At 39.9% G+C, this 20,554-nt stretch overlaps 1 protein-coding gene across 1 annotated transcript in view; it reads right to left on the reverse strand.

The window, feature by feature from the left end:
- Positions 1-20,554, reverse strand: part of LOC150102751 (disheveled-associated activator of morphogenesis 1-like) — a 527,894-nt gene that overhangs the window by 409,395 nt on the left and 97,945 nt on the right. The window contains exon 2 of the mRNA XM_090398621.1: positions 11,428-11,643. Within this exon, the coding sequence (XP_090254747.1) occupies positions 11,428-11,643 (216 nt within the window). The remainder of the gene's footprint in view (positions 1-11,427; positions 11,644-20,554) is intronic.

Consider the following 20,554-nt stretch of genomic DNA (forward strand, 5'->3'; position numbering starts at 1 on the left):
GCAGTTCTTTGTAAAAGGTTTTACTATCTTCTTCTTTCCCCTCTTCTAGTATGTATGCCTCAATTATTGTTATGTTATGTGATTAATGTTTTGAGTCTAATTTCTATAAGTCTTTCACTCCAATACTTATAATATACAATATTGTTCTTCACAGATTTGTATATCATTATACCTTTTAATCTTCTTCTTTTTTTTTTTTACTATAGATTGGTATGTAGTTATTTGTTTCTTTGGTACATTTCTGTTTCTGTTACAGTACATATCTTTACACTGGCTTGGTTTAGTTTGTTCATTAAGTTCCTCTTCTTTGTGTGCAATGCTCCTTACATTCCAAGTTGTGATTTTCGTTATATGTTCCCTCTTCAAGTTTCATTCACCTTTTCCTGAATCATAGTCATTTCCCTGTTAGTCCATCTGATTTTTCTTTGGCTGAGACTTGAAAGTATATTAAATTTCCCTAGGACAGGTTACTAGCCTTTTGCTAGGTAAGTCCAGTGATTGCTATGTAATGCCTCTGGACAGGCAGTTCTAACAGCACTTGCTCTGTTAGGGTGTTAGAGTTATACCGCCCATACCCGGTCGCCAGTGCCTCGTTTGTACTTTAGAACAGGGTGGACTACGAGAAGGTGAGGTTGGCATTTGAGTGGGAGAGGCTATATATTGCGCTTCACCACCCCTTCACACCCCTTGTTAGATGTACAAAGATAAATATTTAGGAAATAAAAAATTTTTTAAAAATTTTTTTTGAGCCAAAGATGAAACGCGTAAAAATAGCCATAATTTCAATTATGAATATTTTTACAGCTGCTTCTCTATGTTAGTATTTCATTAGTTGTAGTTTCATATCCATCTATAAATGGCACTTGCAAGGTGCCCAATAAGAAATTGATATTTATGTTAAAGAAATAGTGTAAAGTATTTGACATGAAATTACTTCCTTGAGAGTTAAGTCATTGCACCAGTTGGATTGAACTCTCGTAAATCTACTTAAACTTGGTATAAAAACAGCCTATTTAAAAAGATAAACAAATTGGCACAGCTGCTATAATTTTTAACAAATTCAGTGATGTTTAAATTGAGATTCTCAAACCAAGTCAATAACAGACTTTGCTGTGTAACCAGTCCTGCTAGAAAACAAGCAAAGAATTCTATAAGTACTACAGGAAATGCAACATTATCTAGGATGTGAAGACACACCTCTCTGCTCCAGGTAATATCAATAAAAACAAGTTTCATACTTTGAAACCTTACACACACACACACACACACACTACCATCATATTACTACTTCTCCGTGATAAATAGCTGGATAATACACTCCTGCTAAAAGCATTCAAGTTCTGCTGATATAGGAGCAAGAGTGGCTAACTTGCAGAGAGAGAGAGAGAGAGAGGCAGATGAGCTGAAAGCAGAGGTGGAATGCCTCAGAAATGAGATGAGAAGTATAAAAGATGAGATTGGGCGAATGGAAGAGATGATTGCAAGGCAAATCAGAGTAGGAGTGTGAGAGAGAGTTATGGGAATGATAGAAGAGGATAGACGAAACAGAAGAGAGGGAATGAGAGAGAGAGTTATGAGAATGAGAAAGGAGGAGAGAATGGAAACAGTCAGAGAGAAGGAATGAGAAGAATGAGAGGGAATGCTAGAATCAGGGGTAGAATGATGCCAGGACAGCAGGTAAATATGGAAACAGAGAGAGAAAAGGTTAGAGGAGAGAGAGAGAGAGAGAGAGAGGGAGATGCATGTGAGCAACCAAGGAACAGAGTGGTAAGAGGTGTGATGTATGGAGACTCGATGATCCGTGGTGTTCAAGGTAGGATGCCAGAGGAGTGTTTCCCTGGAGAACGATAGAAAGTGTGGCTATGGCAATTAAGCAGAGTGAAAGAGTGGATGAGATGATTGTGATGGTGGGCATGAATGACTTGAAAGGTAGTGTAAATCGGGTGGTGAGAGATCTGAAATTCATATTTGAGGGTGACAAAAAGGGTCAAAGTGCAAAGAGGAAAGATAGTGTGTGTTTTCCAGGTAATGATAATGATGAGCTGAGCAGAAAAGCAGTAATAATGAGCATAATAGTCAGAATGTGTCAGAAGAGAGGATTGGAATATGTGGATGCTTGGAGGGCATTTGAGGATAGAAAGGAACTGTGCAAGAGACTGCTTGTGAATGAGGAAGGACGTAGGCATTTGGAGAGATTGCTGTTTTCTGAACAAGTTGGTGTGTCAATGCAGGGAAACTAGAATTCCCAGGATACATGGTAGTGGGGGGTGACTGCTTGTAGGAATGGGTGCTTGGAGGAAGGGAGATGACATCGGGTAACACCGATGTCATCTGAAGAAGAGATGACATCTGAAGGGGATACTGATAAGTATAGAAGCAGTGACATTTTTATGCTTTATACTAATGCCAAGAGCATCCAGAATAAAGGAGATGAATAGGTGGCTTTGATAGTATTAGTCTGGCCAAAGATTATTGGGATCTCTGATAGGTGGTTGACAGAAGATGATATAATAACAGGAATAGAAGTAGCAGGGTACAGCATTTTTCGGCAGGACAGGAAGGGAAAGCGTGGTGGTGGTGGAGTACTGCTTATGATAAGTGATAACTTATGTCCTCTAAGAGTGGCGGCTTTGGAAGGCAGTGACACTAATGGTTTTTAAAGCATATGGTGTGAGGTAGAGGTGGGCAAGACAGGATATTTAGTGGGGTTTGCTACAAGCCAAGGAGCACAGAGGGTGGGGAGCAGGAGATGTTTAGGCAGTTGAGCTTTGCAAGTGCAACAAGAATGATTGGTGGTGGTATAGTACTGCTTATGATAAGTGATGACTTATATCCTCTAAGAGTGGCGGCTTTGGAAGGCAGTGACACTAATGGTTTTTAAAGCATATGGTGTGAGGTACAGGTGGGCAAGACAGGATATTTAGTGGGGTTTGCTACAAGCCAAGGAGCACAGAGGGTGGGGAGCAGGAGATGTTTAGGCAGTTGAGCTTTGCAAGTACAAGAAGAATGATTGTTATGGGAGATTTTAACTATAGCAGTATAAGTTGGGAAGAGGAAAATGCATGTAGTAATAAGGGAATGGAATTCCTAGAATTCTTGATGGACAAATGTCTTGGGCAACATGTAATAGAGGGAACAAGAGGTGCAAGAGTTTTGGATTTAGTCATAGCATCAGAACAGCTGATAATAACTGTGATAACATCTCTCCCTCCAGTTGGAGAGAGTGATCATGTGCTTTTGACTTGAAGATGAATAGACATGCAGGAATATCAAAGAAAAGGGAACATATGTTGAATTATTAGGCAGGTGATTATAATAGTCTTAGATATCAACTTGTGGCAGTTCCATTAAGGGCAGAATTGGAAGGCCAGGATATCATTAGTGCTTGGGAAATTGTAAATTAATATGTTTGCAGCAATAGCAAGCTGTATTCCACAAATGAAGAAGAGGACACAATTTGGTGTAAAGTGGATGACAAACAATATCAAACAGGAACTGTAGGTGAAAAAGAGGTTATGGAAGAGATATAAGGAGAGAAGTGAAGAGCAGATGGATGAAGAATATAAGACCCTGATCAGGAGAGTGACTAGTATGGTAAGAAAGGCAAAACTGGAATATGAGAAGAAACCTGCACCAAGATCCCCAGAAAATCCTAGGGAATTTTTTAGCTATGTGGCCAGTAGGAGGAGAAATGATTGTGGAAGAACGACACTGTCAGATGAAAAATGAGAATAGAGTGACTGATGCAGAAAACATAGTGGAAGTGTTCACTAAACACTTTATTGGAGTATTTCATTCTGGAGAAGTAAGTTTTAATACTAGAGGGATAGGCAGGTTCGAGGTTTAGAGGTGCAAGGAGAGAGTGTGTTCCAAATACTGAGTAAAAATTAAAGATACCAAGAAATTATATACTTGGTTTAATCCTTTATCCAAGTGTGAGCAAAGTTTGCACCAGAAGTATTTTCAGAACTGCGACAACTCGTGGTAAAAGTGGTATGACTTCACATCACTTGCATAAGTATCCCATAATGCAAAGCACATCTCCTAATGGACATGTATAATGCTATGCATTAAGGAAAGGGTCACTACCCTGACCGGTTTCGACTTTTATTGAGGTCTCATCAGTGGGAGCCAGACCCACTTGGATAAAGGATTAAACCAAGTATATAATTTCTTGGTATCTTTAATTTATAGTATAACCAATTGAAAAACTTGCATCAACTATTTATCTCTAATCCAGAGTATTATAATAATAAGGTGTGACACCTTTGGACAACTCATATGAAAATATGACTTCTGCATTACTTCCACCTTGGTATCACCTCTGGGTCTGGCTCCCGCTGATGAGACCTAAATAAAGGTCGAAACTGGTCTGAGGAGTGACCCTTCCCTTAATACATAGCATTATACATCTCCACAAGGAGATGTGCTTTGCATTATGGGATACTATAGCAAGTGATGTGAAGTCATACCACCTTTACCACGAGTTGCCCCAGAACTGAAAATACTTCAGGTGCAAACTTTGTTTGCTTACTCTTGGATAAAGGATTAAACCAAGTATATAATTTCTTGATATCTTTAATTTATAGTATAACCAAGTGAAAAACTTTCATCAACCAAATACTGAGTACTCTGGATGTCAGTAAAGCTGTAAGACTGGATGGTATTTCACCACAGGTTTTGAGAAAATGTGCTAAAGAACTGACAGCTCCATTGACCTGGCTTTTCAGTGAAAGTCTGGCTATGGGAAAGGTACCCAAGGAATGAAAAGAAGATAAGGTGGTGCCATTGCATAAGAGCACTAGCAGACTGGATGTGTCTAATCATAGGCCAGTTTGCGTTTCATCAGTAGTTGTTAAGATCTTGGAGAAATTAGTGAGTGACCATACACAGCATTGGACAGATGAGAGTAATGTTATTTGTGAGTCAAACTGGATTTGTTAAGGGCACTCTTGCTTTAGTAATATGATTGCCTTTTATAATAAAGTGACAAGAGCAGTTGATGAGGGAAAGGCATATACTGCCTTTTTTTGGATTTTGCAAAGGCATTTCACAGGGTGCCACATGATAAGCTGATATTTAAGTTGCAGCACATGAGTTTAGATGTCAGGTTAGTCAACTCGATCCAGGATTGGCTGTCTGATAGGTATCAGAGAGTTGTGTATGGTAGGGCAGTATCAAGGAAGCAGAAGATTACAAGTGTGGTCCCATAGGGTTCAGTACAGGGATATGTATTGTTTAACCTTAAATAAATGGATTGCAGGGGGATATTCAGTTGTTTGCAGATGATGTGAAGCTGGGAAGAATTATTATTAATAGTGCAGATGTGGCAGCCCTGCAAGAGGATTTGAATAAACTAGACAGATGGGCAAATGAATGGGGATGTCGGTTTAATGCAGCAAAATTTAAAGTCTTGAAGTTTGGGATACATCGATGGGAGGCTGCATACTCGGTTGGAGGAGCTGTACTGGAGGAAGCAGGGGAGACAAGTGATCTAGGGGTGATGATTGATAGAAAACTGAAATTCAGGAAACATATTGCAAGGATGGTGAAGCTGACCCAGAGGCAATGCTGAGAAGGACACTGACCTGCAGAGATAAAAGAGTTATTGTTCCATTGTATAAGACCCCGATCAGACTACACTTAGACTATTGTTCTCAAATTTGTTCCCCAGAATTTGAAGGGGATAAATTAACTGTGGAAAGGGTACAGAGGCGGATAACAAAGATGGTTTCAGGACTGTACAAGACCATGTTAGTTATGGGGATCGGCTGAGGGAATGTGTAATGCAGAGTTTGGTAGATAGAAGAAGGAGAGGTGATATGATTGAGACTTTTAAACTGTTGAGAGGTGGTTACAGGGTTGACATTGCGGAGTTCTTTCGCTTGGTGGAACAGCAGGAAGGAGCGATAACAACGGGCCATCCCTGGAAATTACAAAAGGAAACTGTGAACAAGAGGGTGAGGAGTGGTTTCTTTTCATGGAGGGTGGTTGAACTGTGGAATGCATTGCCTGATAGAGGGAGAGCAAGAACAGTCAATGAGTTCAAGGAGTAATATGAGAGACTTTGTGTTTCCTAGGTAGGACCTCTGACAATGAGTCTTTTGATTCCATGGAGGCCTGAATAATAATAATAATATATCTAGGTTCTCCCATCTCATGAAAACAAGCTGCAGTGAGATGGACTCAGTCCCCAAGTACCCATTTTCAGTTGTCCAGAGTTTAAGCATTACCACTACAAACCACTACTGAGCACAAACTTTTGTTATCAGAGGTTTGTGGGTTCTCTATGGAAATTCATCATGCATTCTTTCACACACCTTATTGTGAAACTGTGAAACAATTCTTATTAGCAAACCCCGTAAGAATTTCTTTTCTCCATAACCCAATCCTATATTTTAGCCCTAACCATCTTCTCCAAACCTTTACCGCAATTCTCAACGTAAAATGGTTAGTAATGTAATCCTTGTGTTATTATTCTCCCCTGCACCTTCTTTACTTAGTACCACTAAGTAAAGAAGGTGCAGGGGAGAAGAATAACACATCCAAAACATCTTACAACAGGAAAGATTCCTCGTGCCAAACTCCCATTGATCAACAAAATCAATGGCATCACTAATTTCACTTCCTTCAAAGCATTGACAGCCCATTGACTTCTTGCTTATTAACATCAAGAATATAGAATATATATATTTCACTTTGTTAACCTTTCCACTTCTGCCTACACTTCTGTGCTTTGTTTTTTGTTTATTTGCTTATTAATGCAGTTCCCTTATACTCTATTTATCCTTCTAATGCTGTATATACAATCTGTCATTACCATCATCATAGGGTACCTCCAATGGGCATTCAGAAGAACAAGACATGACTGATTGGAAAGCAGGTCTAAACCCTGTTGGGAACATACGAAATGTTCTCTAGGCCTTATTTAACAAAAGCTCAGTTAGATGGTCTCAAACAGTTGTATTAGAATTATTTCTTTCAATAATGAAATACTGTGAGTAGGCATATATGAGTAGGCAGGAGTCAGCCTGGTTGGCCAATTTGTTAACGTATCTGCTCTCCAGCCAAAAAGGCTGTGAGTTTGAATCCTGCCATGAGCATGGATGTTTGTGATTGTCTGTGAAAAGACTAGTGGTGGTGGGATGGCATTGGTGTAGATTATGATGGTGGTTGCAGTTCGTTGTAATTGGGTGGATTGAGTGGTGGAAACAGAGAGTTGTACAATAGATGCCTGCCCTCAGTGAATCTTTGAATTCCCTGGAGGTGTCACGTAATAATAATAATATTTAAAATAATTATAATACCGTAGAAAATTCACGTAAAATACTTTATTAGCATAGAATTTTCGCTTAAGTATCATAGGCATCATCAGTATAAGAACACCAAATAGCAATTATCATTAACTAGCAATTCTAAAAAGCACCACCTAAGTAGCTAATGTAAGATAACTAAAAAGATCAGTAAATTTCCTAACTTATTAAAAAAATATTATATATTTATTTATTGATTGATTGATTTTGACAAAATAAAGTTAGGAAAGATTAGCTGATATAAAAAATACTGTCTCCCACAAAGGGGATAGACATAGACCATCAAATCTCTTTAAGTTAGGAGAGTGAAGTAAAGTTTCACATGTTAAGATGGACTGCATCTTAACATGGAAGGACATAAGCGATTGAAGAAGTTATTGTTTTCTGAACAAGTTGAAGTTATTGGGCAGGGAAACTAATATTGAAAAGGTTGAGTGTAAGAGAGAGAAACTTTAGCACTGATTGTATATTTATTGATCCTTATATGAAGAATAAATCGCAGAAGAGAGGGGATAAAAATCGGCATGGGGCTACGGAAGTTAGTGACTTATATATCAGTTCTAAAGCCAGTACAAGATCTAGAGGGAATCTGCAATTTTTGTATACAAATGCTAGAAGCATTCAAAATAAGAGAGAAGAATTTTTGGCATTAGTCAGTGCAATCTCACCAAAAGTTGTAGGCATTAGTGAAACTTGGCTGTCAGCAGAAGATGTGGTCACTGGAATTGAATGTGATGGGTACAGTATTTTCAGGGAGGATAGAGAAGATAGAACAGGGGGAGGAGTACTGTTGATGATAGCTGATGTGTTGCAGCCAAAGAAAGTAGTATATCAAGATGATAAACATGCGAATGAGAGTTCATTTGAGGCAGTCTGGTGCGAAATAGTGACGAATGCAACCAAATATACAGTTGGATGCTGCTATAGGCCAGGAAGTACAGGGGGAGATATTGAATTCATGCATCAGCGAATTAGTGCAATGAGTGAAGGCTTAGTGATTATTATGGGGGATTTTAATTACGGTGATATCAATTGGAAGGAGGATATCACGTAGCAAAAAGGAAAATGAGTTCATACATTTTCTACGAGATAATTACTTGAAACAGCACATAACTGAAGGGACACGTGGTGTGAGAGTGTTGGACCTGGTTATTGGTTCTGAGGTTATATGCATAAGTAAGGTGTCCTCGTTACCTCCAATTGGTGAAAGCGATCATGTGGTATTGACTTGGGAGGTTGCAAAATCTGTGGATTTTTCTGTTTCAGAGTGAGCTTGCAGCCATCCCATGGTAGAACATGTTGAAAGTCTAAATCCAGAGTAATTTATTAAAAAAGGGTGGCACACCAATTGGCAATTCCTATAGGTGGAGATGACCTGCAAATGCTTCTGCCTGATATCTCGACTTGGGCCTGGCTCCCACTGAAGAGACCTCAATAAAGGTCGAAACCGGTCTGGGTAGTGGCCCTTCCCTTAATGCATAACAATAGACATATCCGCAAGGAGATGTGTTTTGCATTATAGGAGATACTAGGATAGGAGTGTTGGTAGCTTGCTCCACCTTTGCAACGAGTTGCCCTGGTGTGTACCACCTTAACCCAGTCCTGAAGATACTTTCAGGCGCAAACTTTGTTTGCTCACACTTGGATAAAGGATTAAACTAAATTTATTATACCATGGTAGAACATATTGCAAGGGAAAGATGTTAGCAGTGCATGGGATAAAATCAGCGGGTATCCGAGGAAAGCAATATCAGATTGTGTCCCCATGGTCAGGAGGTCAAACAAGGCAGGCATTAAATGGATGAGCAGTAGTATCAAGCTTGATCTGCAAAAAAAGAAAAGGTTATAGAGAATTTACAAGGAGAAAGGCGACCAGTACACCCATGAGCAGTACAAGACTCAAGCTAGGAAGGTTACCAGCATAGTAAGAAAAGCTAAATCAGATTATGAGAAGACCTTAGCCAACGAGATCAAGGGTAATCCCAAAGAGTTCTTCCGCTATGTGGCAAGTAAGAGGAAGAATGACTTCGGAAGGATAACTTTAGTGGGTGCTGATGGTATTGAGGTGACAAAATCAGATCTAATAGTCGAGTTACAGAGTGATCACTTTTCAAAAGTCTATCACCCAAGTGAGGATATCTCTATACCTGTAGCAATACCTAATGTGAGAATTGAAGCTAAAGAATCAGAGGTATTAAATATATTGCAAAATTTAAATGCAAACACTGCTGTAGGCTTAGATGGAAAATCAGCTCGGGTGTTGCATGAATGTGCAAATGAATTGTCAACCCCTCTTACTTGGATATTTAATTTAAGTTTGAACTCTGGTATGGTCCCTAGGGAGTGGAAGTTAGGCAAAGTGGTTCCTTTGCATAAGGGTGGCTCTAAAACTGCAGTAGTTAATTACAGACCAATCACCATCTCAGGAGTAGTGGTAAAAGTATTGGAAAAGTTGGTTAAAGACAAAATTCAAGAATGGGTGGATCAGGATATGATACTCTATAGAGGCCAACATGGTTTTGTTAAAGGTAGATCCTGCCTTAGCAATCTATTAACTATTCATAATAGAATAACATCTGAGTTGGACAAAGGAGCAGGCTGCACAGTGGTACTTCTGGATTTTACTAAGGCTTTTGACAGGATACCCCATAGAACACTGTTACGCAAATTGGAGTAGATGGGAATGGATATTAAATTGGTGATATGGATAGGAGAATGGCTCAGGGAGAGATACCATAAGGTGGTGTATGGAGGAGCCGAGTCCAGAATGAGGCAGGTGACCAGTGGTGTGACACAGGGCTCTGTTCTTGGGGCAATGTTGTTTAATTTGTATATAAATGATATAGGAAATGGCTTAAAGGAAGATATTCAGTTGTTTGCTGATGATGCAAAGTTGTGTAGCGCAATAAAAAATCAAGCTGATGTTGAAAGTTTGCAGGATGATTTAAATAAGCTGGTAAAATGGGCAAAAGATAATGGATGTCAGTTCAATGTGGAAAAGTGTCGAGTCATGCATTTTGGGATTAAAAGAATACCAGCTGTGTACTACATTGATGGAAAGGTACCCAAGAGATTGATGAGGCTAGGGACTTAGGGATGTTGGTAGATAGGGAGATGAAGTTCAGAGGACACATTGCTAAGGTGTCCAAGATTGCACATAGGATTATTGGTTGTTGAGGAGCACACTGACATCCAGAGATAAAGAGGTTATTATTCCCCTTTATAAAGCATTGATACTTCCACATTTGGATTACTGTGCTCAGGTCTGGTCACCTGGATTCCTTGGAGATGAGGAGGCTGTGGAGAGGGTTCAGAGAAGAGTGACCAAGTTGGTGAGTGATATAAAAAATGCTCCCTACATTGATAGATTGAGAGCTTGTGGATTGCAGAGATTGGTTGATAGGCGAAGAAGAGGTGATATGATAGAAACATTTAAATTACTGAAAGATTTTTATAGGATTGATGCAGGGGAAATGTTTCAGCTGTGTGATAGTGATGGAAGAACAAGAGGTCATCTCTGGAAATTAAAGAAGAGTGTGGTTAACAAAGGTTTCAGAACAAGGTTTTTTTTGCCTGGAGGGTGGTGAACAAGTGGAATTCATCGCCTGACTTAGTTGTGAGCTCTTTGTCTGTAAATGAATTCAAGAAGATATATGACAGATATTGTTGCTAGTTTGGGTCTCCCGCGATGAGTCTACTGACTCCATGGGGATACCCGTAATAATAATAATAATGTTTAAAGATTTCATAATAAAGTATTTTACCCGAGTTTTCCTCTGGTATTATAATTATTTTAAATAGAATTATTCCCTTCCTGCAAAACAGATAAATTAGCCTAAATACATTTAAAATTGAGAGATATAATACACTGATGCCTCATGGTCTTAGCTGACTTAGTGATAATTGCAAACAGAACAACTAGATAGTTGATTTTCATCACCCAGCATAAATGAGGCTATTCTGTTTGTTGGAGGTGTATGAAGTGGCTCGAAAAAGTTCCATATATGTCCCTAGAACAGATTTTCAGATAATCTTTACAACATTTCATAAGTTGGATTGACAAAACAAAATCTCTATTAAAGATTTTGTAAATTTAAAAAATACATATACTTACAACAAGTTCAGCAAATTTTGCATTAAGCTCCTCTTCATCTGGCATTGGCTGTGTGGGTGTGAGTAAATGTGGCTGTAGGTTAACCACACCTCCATTTTCCACTACATGGTAAGTGATTTCAGGAGGTTCATTGTTACCAAAGCAGCTACACAAACCTGTTCCCCTGTTGCGATGTCGTGCAGGCATTGTGTTAGGAGGGATCGTTAGCACGAGGTGCTGAAATCAAAATAAAGGCAGTTGAATAAAACTTACAATAATGAAATAATCAAAAACTTCATAAATGTAATTTACACAGCCAAAAAATGGCAAGGCTAGAGCATGAACAATCAGTCTTTTCTAAACCAGCCTTGCCTTTAATACTTAAAAGAGTAGAAAAGTATAGTTTTAAAATCTTACATTTAATATTCAAGTCTTAAGATATTTTCACCAAAATTTGGAAATTCATTAAGTAAAACAACCTAACTGACCTCAAATTCAAGGGGAATAGATAGAAAGAGAAAAAAACACACACTTACTAGTTAAATCTAGTAAGTGTCCCCCCCCCTCCTTTGGTTGGAACATTTTTATTTTTTTTATTTTGATAGTTTGTGAGGGGGAGGGCAGCAAGGGACCCCCCCCCCCAAAAAAAAAAAAGAACAGGAAAAAAACACTAGAAAATTTTCCAAAAATCTTTTCCTAATTAAAATTCGTTTTTTTTATTTATGTTGTATCGTATCTTCTATTTCTACACTACTCATGAATTAGCGATCATTGCAGATGCTTAGTCATAGGTCGTATATGCGATGCATAGTGTGTATTCCGAAATCGTCTGCTCAAACCCCCCCCCTCCAAAAAAAAAAAGATTAAATCATGAGTGCACTACTGTTGTGAGGACATTTCTGTGACCATGCCTATTTGTTTGTTTTCCTAATCTCTTTCATTTTTGTTTTTGTTTTTGTTTCTTATTGGATTGAAATGATTCGGGATCAGTGTTTTACAACCTCAGAAATGTTTTCAAAGATGTGATCAAGTGGCACATATTTTAGATCTTATGTAATGATGCCGTCAGATCCTAATTGGCATTTCAGTTATGCATAATATTGTAAGTCAAATTGAATTGTAATATTGTAAGTAATATTGTAAGTCATATTGAATGGCATAATAGCGAGAATGTGTGACAAGAGAGGACTGGTATATGTGGATGCTTGAAGTGCGTTTGAGGAAAGAGAGGAGTTGTTTGCGAGAGACCGTTTGCATTTGAATGAGGAAGGACGTAGGCATCTGGAGAGATTGCTGTTCTGAACGAGTCAGTGTGTCCCAGGGAGGATGATAGCAGGGGTGGCCTCTTGTGGGAATGGATACTTGGGAGAAGGGAGACAATGTCAGGTAACACTGAGCCCAGTGGAGTCTAGAAGGGATAATGCTGGGTATAGAAACAATGGCATTTATATGCTGTATACTAATGCCAGGAGTATCCGGAATAAGGGAGAGGAATTGGTGGCGCAGATAGCATCAGCCTGGCCAAAAATTATTGCGATCACTGAGACGTGGTTGACAGAAGGGGATATAACAACAGGTATAGAAGTCGTTGGGTATAGCATTTTTCGTCAGGATAGGAGGGGAAAGCGTGATGGTGGGGTGCTGCTTATGATAAGTGATGACCTATGTCCTCTAAGAGTGGAGAATTTGGAAGGTAGTGAGACAAATGATTTTGAGAGCGTATGGTGTGAGGTAGAGGTAGGCAAGACAGGATATTTAGTGGGGTGTTGCTACAGACCCAGGAGCACAGAGGATGGGGACCAGGAGATGTTTAGACAGCTAAGTTTGGCAAGTGCAAGAAGAATGATTGTTATGGGAGATTTTAACTTCAGTAGTATAAATTGGAGAGAGGAAGATGCATGTAACAATAGGGGAATGGAATTTCTAGAATTCTTGAGGGACAAATGTCTTAGGCAACATGTAACAGAGGGAACAAGAGGTTCAAAAATTTTGGATTTGGTTATAGCATCAGAAGAGTTGATAATAACTGAGTTGACGTCTCTCCCACCAGTTGGAGAGAGTGACCATATGGTTTTGACTTGGAAAATGAATAGACATGCAGGAGTATCAAAGAGACGGGAACTTATGTGGAATTATAAGGCAGGTGATTATAATAGTCTTAGACGTCAACTTCGGGAAGTTTCATGGAGGGAGGAATTGGAAGGCCGGGATATCACCAGTGCGTGGGAAATTGTGAAAGAATATTTGTTATCAGCAATGGTAAGTTGTATACCACGAGTGAAGAAGAGGGCGCAATTTGGAGTAAAGTGGATGACAAACAATATTAAACAGGAATTGCATGCGAAAAAGAGGCTATGGAAGAGATATAAGGAGACAGGTGAAGAGATGCATGAGGAATATAAGACACAGGCCAGAAGAGTGACTCGTGTGGTAAGGAAAGCGAAACTGGAATATGAGAGGAGATTGGCCCTAAGATCCAAAGAAAATCCTAGGGAATTTTTTAGCTATGTGGCCAGTAGGAGGAGAAATGACTGTGGAAGAATGATATTGTGGGATAAAAATGGGAATAGAGTGACTGATGCAGAGGACATAGTGGAATTGTTCAATGAACACTTTATTGGAGTATTTCATCCTAGAGGAGTCAGTTTTAATGCTAGAGGGATAGGACTGGTACGAGGTCTGGAGGTACAGGAGGAGAGTGTGTTTCAGATACTGAGTACTCTGGATGTCAGTAAAGCTGTGGGACTGGATGGTATTTCGCCACGAGTTTTGAGAGAATGTGCTAGGGAATTGACAATACCTTTAACGTGGCTTTTCAATGAAAGTCTGGCTTTGGCAAAGGTGCCCAGGGAATGGAAGGAAGGTAAGATAGTGCCATTGCATAAGGGTGGTAACAGACTGGAAGTGTCTAATTATAGGCCAGTCTGTGTGTCATCAGTAGTTGTTAAGATCTTGGAGAAAGTAGTGAGGGACCGTGTACAGCATTGGGCAGATGAGGGTAATGTTATCTGTGAGAATCAACATGGATTTGTGAAAGGACGCTCTTGTTTTAGCAATATGCTAGCCTTTTATAATAAAGTTACAAGAGCATTAGATGAGGGAAAGGCATATACTGCAATTTTCTTAGACTTGGCGAAGGCATTTGACAGGGTGCCACATGATAAGCTGATATTTAAGTTGCAGCACATGGGTCTGGATGTCAGATTGGTCAACTGGATTCAGGATTGGCTGTCTGATAGGTATCAGAGAGTTGTGTATGGTGGAGCAGTTTCCAGGAGGCAGAGGGTTACAAGTGGGGTCCCACAGGGCTCAGTACTAGGACCTATATTGTTTAACCTTTATATCAATGACATAGCCAGTGGATTGCAGGGGGATATTCAGTTGTTTGCGGATGATGCGAAGCTTGGAAGGATTATTAGTAATAGTGCAGATGTGGTAGCCCTGCAAGAGGATTTAAATAAGCTAGATAGATGGGCAAATGAATGGGGGTGTCAGTTTAATGCAGCAAAATGTAAGGTCTTGAGGTTTGGGAAACATCGATGGGATGCTGCATACTCTATGGGAGGAGTTATACTGGAGGAAGTAGGGGAGACAAGAGATCTGGGGTTGATGATTGATAGAAACCTGAAGTTTAGGGGACATATTGCAAAGGTGGTGAAGGTAACACAGAGGATTGCTGCTATTATGAGAAGGACACTGACCTGCAGAGATAAGAGGGTTATCATTCCGTTGTATAAGTCTCTGATCAGACCACACTTGGACTATTGTTCTCAGATTTGGTCCCCAGGATTTGAAGGGGATAAATTAACCGTGGAAAGGATACAAAGACGGATGACAAAGATGGTTTCAGAACTGTACAAGGATAGTTATGAGGATCGGCTGAGAGAATGTGGACTGCAGAGTTTGGTGGATAGAAGAAGGAGAGGTGATATGATTGAGACTTTTAAACTGTTGAGAGGTGGTTACAGGGTTGACACTGGGGAGTTCTTTTGCTTGGTTGATCAGCGGGAAGGAGTGATGACAAGAGGCCATCCCTGGAAGTTACGAAAGGAAACTGTGAGCAAGAGGGTAAGGAGTGGTTTCTTTGTGTGGAGGGTGGTTGAGCCGTGGAATGCATTGCCTGATGGAGTGGTGGGAGCGAGAACGGTCAGTGGGTTTAAGGAGTGGTATGATAAACTTTGTGTTTCTCAGGGGGGGGACTTCCCCTCGATGAGTCTTGACAGACTTTATGTCTTAGAAAGGACCTCCCTCGATGAGTCTTTTGACTCCTTGGAGGCCTGAATAATAATAATAATAATAATAAAAATGTTTCTAATTGAGTTATTATTATTATTATTATTCCGAACAACTACAAGGAGTCAACAGACTCATCGAGGGAGGCCCTAACATCATGTCAAGAACAAATATTCTACATTCACACAGTATCTATCATACCTTGCCTTGAACTCATTCACGGTCATAGCACCCACAAGAGACTGGCAGCTTATTCCACTCATTCAGCACTCTCCAAGTAAAAAAACCTAGCTCTAACACCCCTGCTAACCACATTCTTTCCCAGCTTCCATGTTTGGCCCCTAGTCCTCCCACCACCAGTACTATACTCAAAAATATCTTCTGGATTCATCTTACAGAAACCCTTCAGTAATTTGAATGTCTCAATCATATCACCCCTTTTCCACCTATCGACCAATTTTTGCAACCCACAAATCTTCAACCTGTTCTCATAAGGTTCATTCCACAGACCTGCTATCATCTTAGTCACTCATCTCTGGATCCTCTCCACCTCCTCCCCCATCAAGAAGAAATCCTGGTGCCCAGATCTGGGCACAGTAGTCTAGATTGGGCCTTATCAAGGCTCGATACAGAGGAAAAATAACTTGTTTGTCTCTGCTTGTTAAAGTATTTTTCAGAACCCAAGTGATTTGATGAGCTGATTTAGCGACTTTTCCAATGTGCCCCTAAACTTCAATTCCCTATCCACCAACACTCCCAAATCCCTGGCCTCGTAAATCTCCTGGAGTACGGTTCCACCAATGTCATATACTGCTGCTAATCTTTTCACCCCCAAAATGCATAACCTTACACTTTCCACATTAAATTGACATCCATTTTCCCTAGCCCAGTCCTCCAAACTATCCAAATCATCCTGCAAACTTTGATATCCTGTGCACTCACAATTGCTGTATCCAACTTTGCATCATCAGCAAACAAGTGAACACTTCCTCTCAGATCCTTTCCTATATCATTGATGAAGAAATTGAAAAGTAGTGGTCCAAGAACAGAACCGTGCGGCACACCACTAGTAACAGGCTGTCTTTTGGACTCTACTCCTGAATAAACCACTCTCTGATATCTCTCCGACAACCACCCTCCTATCCATCTCACCAACCCTATATCCATCCCCATATGCTGCGGTTTACTGATTAGAATTCCATGTGGTATCCTGTCAAAGGCCTTAGCAAGGTCTAGTAGAATCACTGTAAATCTATTACCCTTATCCAGTTCAGCCATCACTGTGTTATAAAACGTGATCAAGTTACTGAGGCATGATCTACCGTTCACAAAATCATGCTGTTCTCCCATACGGTATCCCATTTTCATTTATCCAATCCTGTATTTTCCTCTTTACTATTTTCTCCAAGACCTTCACAATGATTCCTCGTATGCTGATTGGTCAGTAATTTACAACAGCAGTCTTGGAACCTCCTTTATGCAGTGGAACTATTTTCCCCCTCTTTCCACCCCCCCCCCTGGGACTAACCCAGACCTGAGACTCAAATTAAACAAAATGGTCAAGGGTACTGACAATTCTTTAGCCGCTTCATGTATGACACGAGCTGGTATACAATCCAATCTCATAGATGTATTGACATTGAGGTTTTGCAATAGACTACTCACCTCCACTTCATTCACCACAATTTCCGTATAATCTATTGGTTCATTCATTTCTGCAATGTCACCACCTGGATGATATATTCTTGCAAAGTGCTCGTTCAGTAACTCAACTATATCAACTGATTCGGTTACCTCCCTACCATCAGCATTCTTTAAAATCATTCTGCCATATACATTTTTTTCTTTTACTTGCAACATATCGAAAAAACTGTTTAGGATTCTCTTTAGCCTGCATGGCCAATGTTCTTTCGTAATCCTTTTTTGCTTTTCTTACCACACTCGTTACCTTTCTGGCCTGCGCTTTATACCATTCATGTGCCTGCCGGTCACCTTTCTCCTTAAATTCCCTCCATAGTTGTTTCTTTTTTTGCAGCTCAAGCTTAATTGTGTTATTCATCCATTTAATCCCTACTTGATTTATTATTCGGACTCTAGGTGTACAGTCAGCCATTGCTTCATGCAAACACTTCTTAACCTCCTCCCATGCACTATCAACTTCTAGCCCTTTCAGTTGCATATGCCATGGCACTGAACCAGTCAAACTCCTAAGCTTGCCATACTTATCAGCCCGATAATTCCACATGTACGCTGTCTTAATTGTAAATTCCACACCTTTAGCCACCTCCCAAGTCAAGACCCTATGATCACTCTCACCAATTGATGGCAATGTGGTCATATTAGTTACAGCCAAATCCTCAGATGCAATTACTAGGTCAAGCGCTCCCTGATCCCTAGTATTAGATAATTATCCCTTAATAACCGCATAAAATCCAATTCCTTCCTCCTGTGTGTCCTCTCCTCACTCCAATCAATGCTACCATAGTTGAAATCTCCCATAATAATTACCCTCCTTCCACTCATTTCTTCTGTTTGCTTGTGCATACTATCTCCACCATCTTTTCCATCACCTGGTCTATAGCAGCACCCAATTGTATATTTTGTTCTGCTAACCACAATCTCACACCAAATGGCCTCAAATGTTTCTCTATCCTGCAATTCAACTTCTATTCTCCTTGGCTGTAGCTCATTAGCTATCATCAGCAATACTCCTACCCCCATTTTATTCTCCCTGTCATTCCTGAACAAACACACTATATCCATCACGTTCAATCCCACTTGCTATATTATCTACAGTCAGCCATGTTTCACTAATGCCAATAACCTGTGGTCTGGAAGTGCCAACCAAGGCCAAAAATTCTTCCTTCTTGTTCCTAATACTCCTAGCATTAGTGTACATGAATTGCAGACCTCCCCCCCCCCATTAGCCCCATTCCTACCTTGATGCCTTATACTAACTATCCCATTCTGATTTGTTGTCCTTATTCACTCGGGCCTATTATACTCATTCATACACTCAATTGCCTCCCTAAGGTCTGCATATCTATATAGTTCAAACTGTGCTTTAAACTCATTCGTCACGTTCACAATTACCATACTCTCAGGCAATATTGTTTGCTCACTAGCCATGCTCTACACAAAACCTTGCTCCTTATTCCCCTTTCTCACCCCTTAATACAGCTTCCTAGGATAGCATATTCCTATACCCTTCCCTTCCTCCCCATTCTTTAAAAAAAAATCTCTTCTGCCTTAATCCAGTAACAGCCACTAAACAGCAGAACCGACTGGTTTCTCAAAAGGTGGGATATCCAGGGTGTTTAATCAGTGAAAAAATAATCGACATTGCTTGTCTGAGGCTTAACTGTGGTTCTAAGATAGTCTGTCAGGAACAAGATTGCTGTTGTCTGAGAAGGCTTATTATGGACAAACAGAACTGCCTGTGTGCAGCAATCGACTGAAGCATTTAATGAAGGCTGTTCCCAACTCATATCTCACCAGACTGTGTGCGGGGAATTGAAGAGGATCAGTGAAAGTGCTTGCATGTCTATACGGAAACCACTGGTTTCTGCGAAAAACAGAAAGTTCATCTACAGTGGTGACAGGAACACCGTGATTGGACACTGGAAAAAGTCATGCAGTCCAGTGGGTCACGGTACACCTTCTTCTATACCAACAGTAGGCAGAGTTTTCCAGGAGCTCCATGAAGCAATGAACCAAGCCTGTCTTGTAAATACAACTCAAGAGGTTCTGGAGATGGTGTAGGGCATGTTTTGTTGGTACAGAATGAGTCTCCTGATATTGCTGGAAGGTCAAGTGTTCTCCAAGGAATATCTGAATGATTGTTGCTGATCACACCCATCCTACAATGCTGACTTTTTATCTAATGGGTGATGGTTGTTTCATGGACAACAGTGGTACTGTCTGTTGCACAAGAATTGTTCAGCAGTGGTTCAGCAAGACTGACAGTAATTTCCACCATCTTCCCTGGCCACTACAAAGCTCAGATCTGAAACACATTTAGAATGTATGGGACATGTTAGAATATATCCGGGAGCAAAGTTCACTTCCATCAAATCTGGGCCAGTTAAAGGACTGCCTGATGAACATCTGGTATGTTGTGGATATAGATGCAATCCAACATCCAAATTCATAAGTTCTGTAATTTTGGCTAAAGGAGATCCAACACGGTGTTAAATAAAAGTTTCTAATTCAGTGGCAGGTATGTGTAATATCCTCTTCCTCCTATACACAAGGTTCTACAAAGTTCATTTCCTCAATCTTTCTTCATTCTCAATGCTCCAGAGACCAGGAACCACCTTAGTTAATCATTTCTGGATCCCTTGCAATATATCCTCATCGTTTTGAAAGCTAGGTGACTCAATCTACACACATTGTAATTCATATACAGCCTGATAAAGGCCTCATACAAGGGGACCCTAACCTGCTTACTTGTTATCATTCTGTACATCATTGTCATAAACCATTGTGATGTTCACTTGGAAAGATGAAATATGTTACTCAAATCTTTACTCCACAGTGGTTACCATTCTTTCATTTTCACCAACCAATATCATGCCATAATCATTCTTTATTCTACTGGCCATTATTCTGCATAACAGATCATTAGTAAAGAGCTACAGAAAAGATAAGTGTAGTAATGACCTGGTACGCAGAATAATGGCTAGTAATGATATTAAATGCATTTTAATAGAATAAATATTGTTTCTTTATGATGGCTTTGTATAGCTGTGTGATTGCAGAGCCTGTGAACTTGTTACTGTTTTTTTTTTAACAGTATTTTGAACATGTCTTGAATGAAACAAAATGACAGTATTATTATTATTATTATTATTCAGGCCTCCATGGAGTCAAAAGAGTCATCATGAAAGGGCTTTTCTAAGAAACACGTCTATCA

The sequence above is a fragment of the Typopeltis vanoorti genome, chromosome 10 (assembly GCF_054136105.1).
Source record: "Typopeltis vanoorti isolate ZY-2024b chromosome 10, IOZ_Tvanoo_1.0, whole genome shotgun sequence".
Classification (NCBI taxonomy): Eukaryota; Metazoa; Arthropoda; class Arachnida; order Uropygi; family Thelyphonidae; genus Typopeltis; species Typopeltis vanoorti.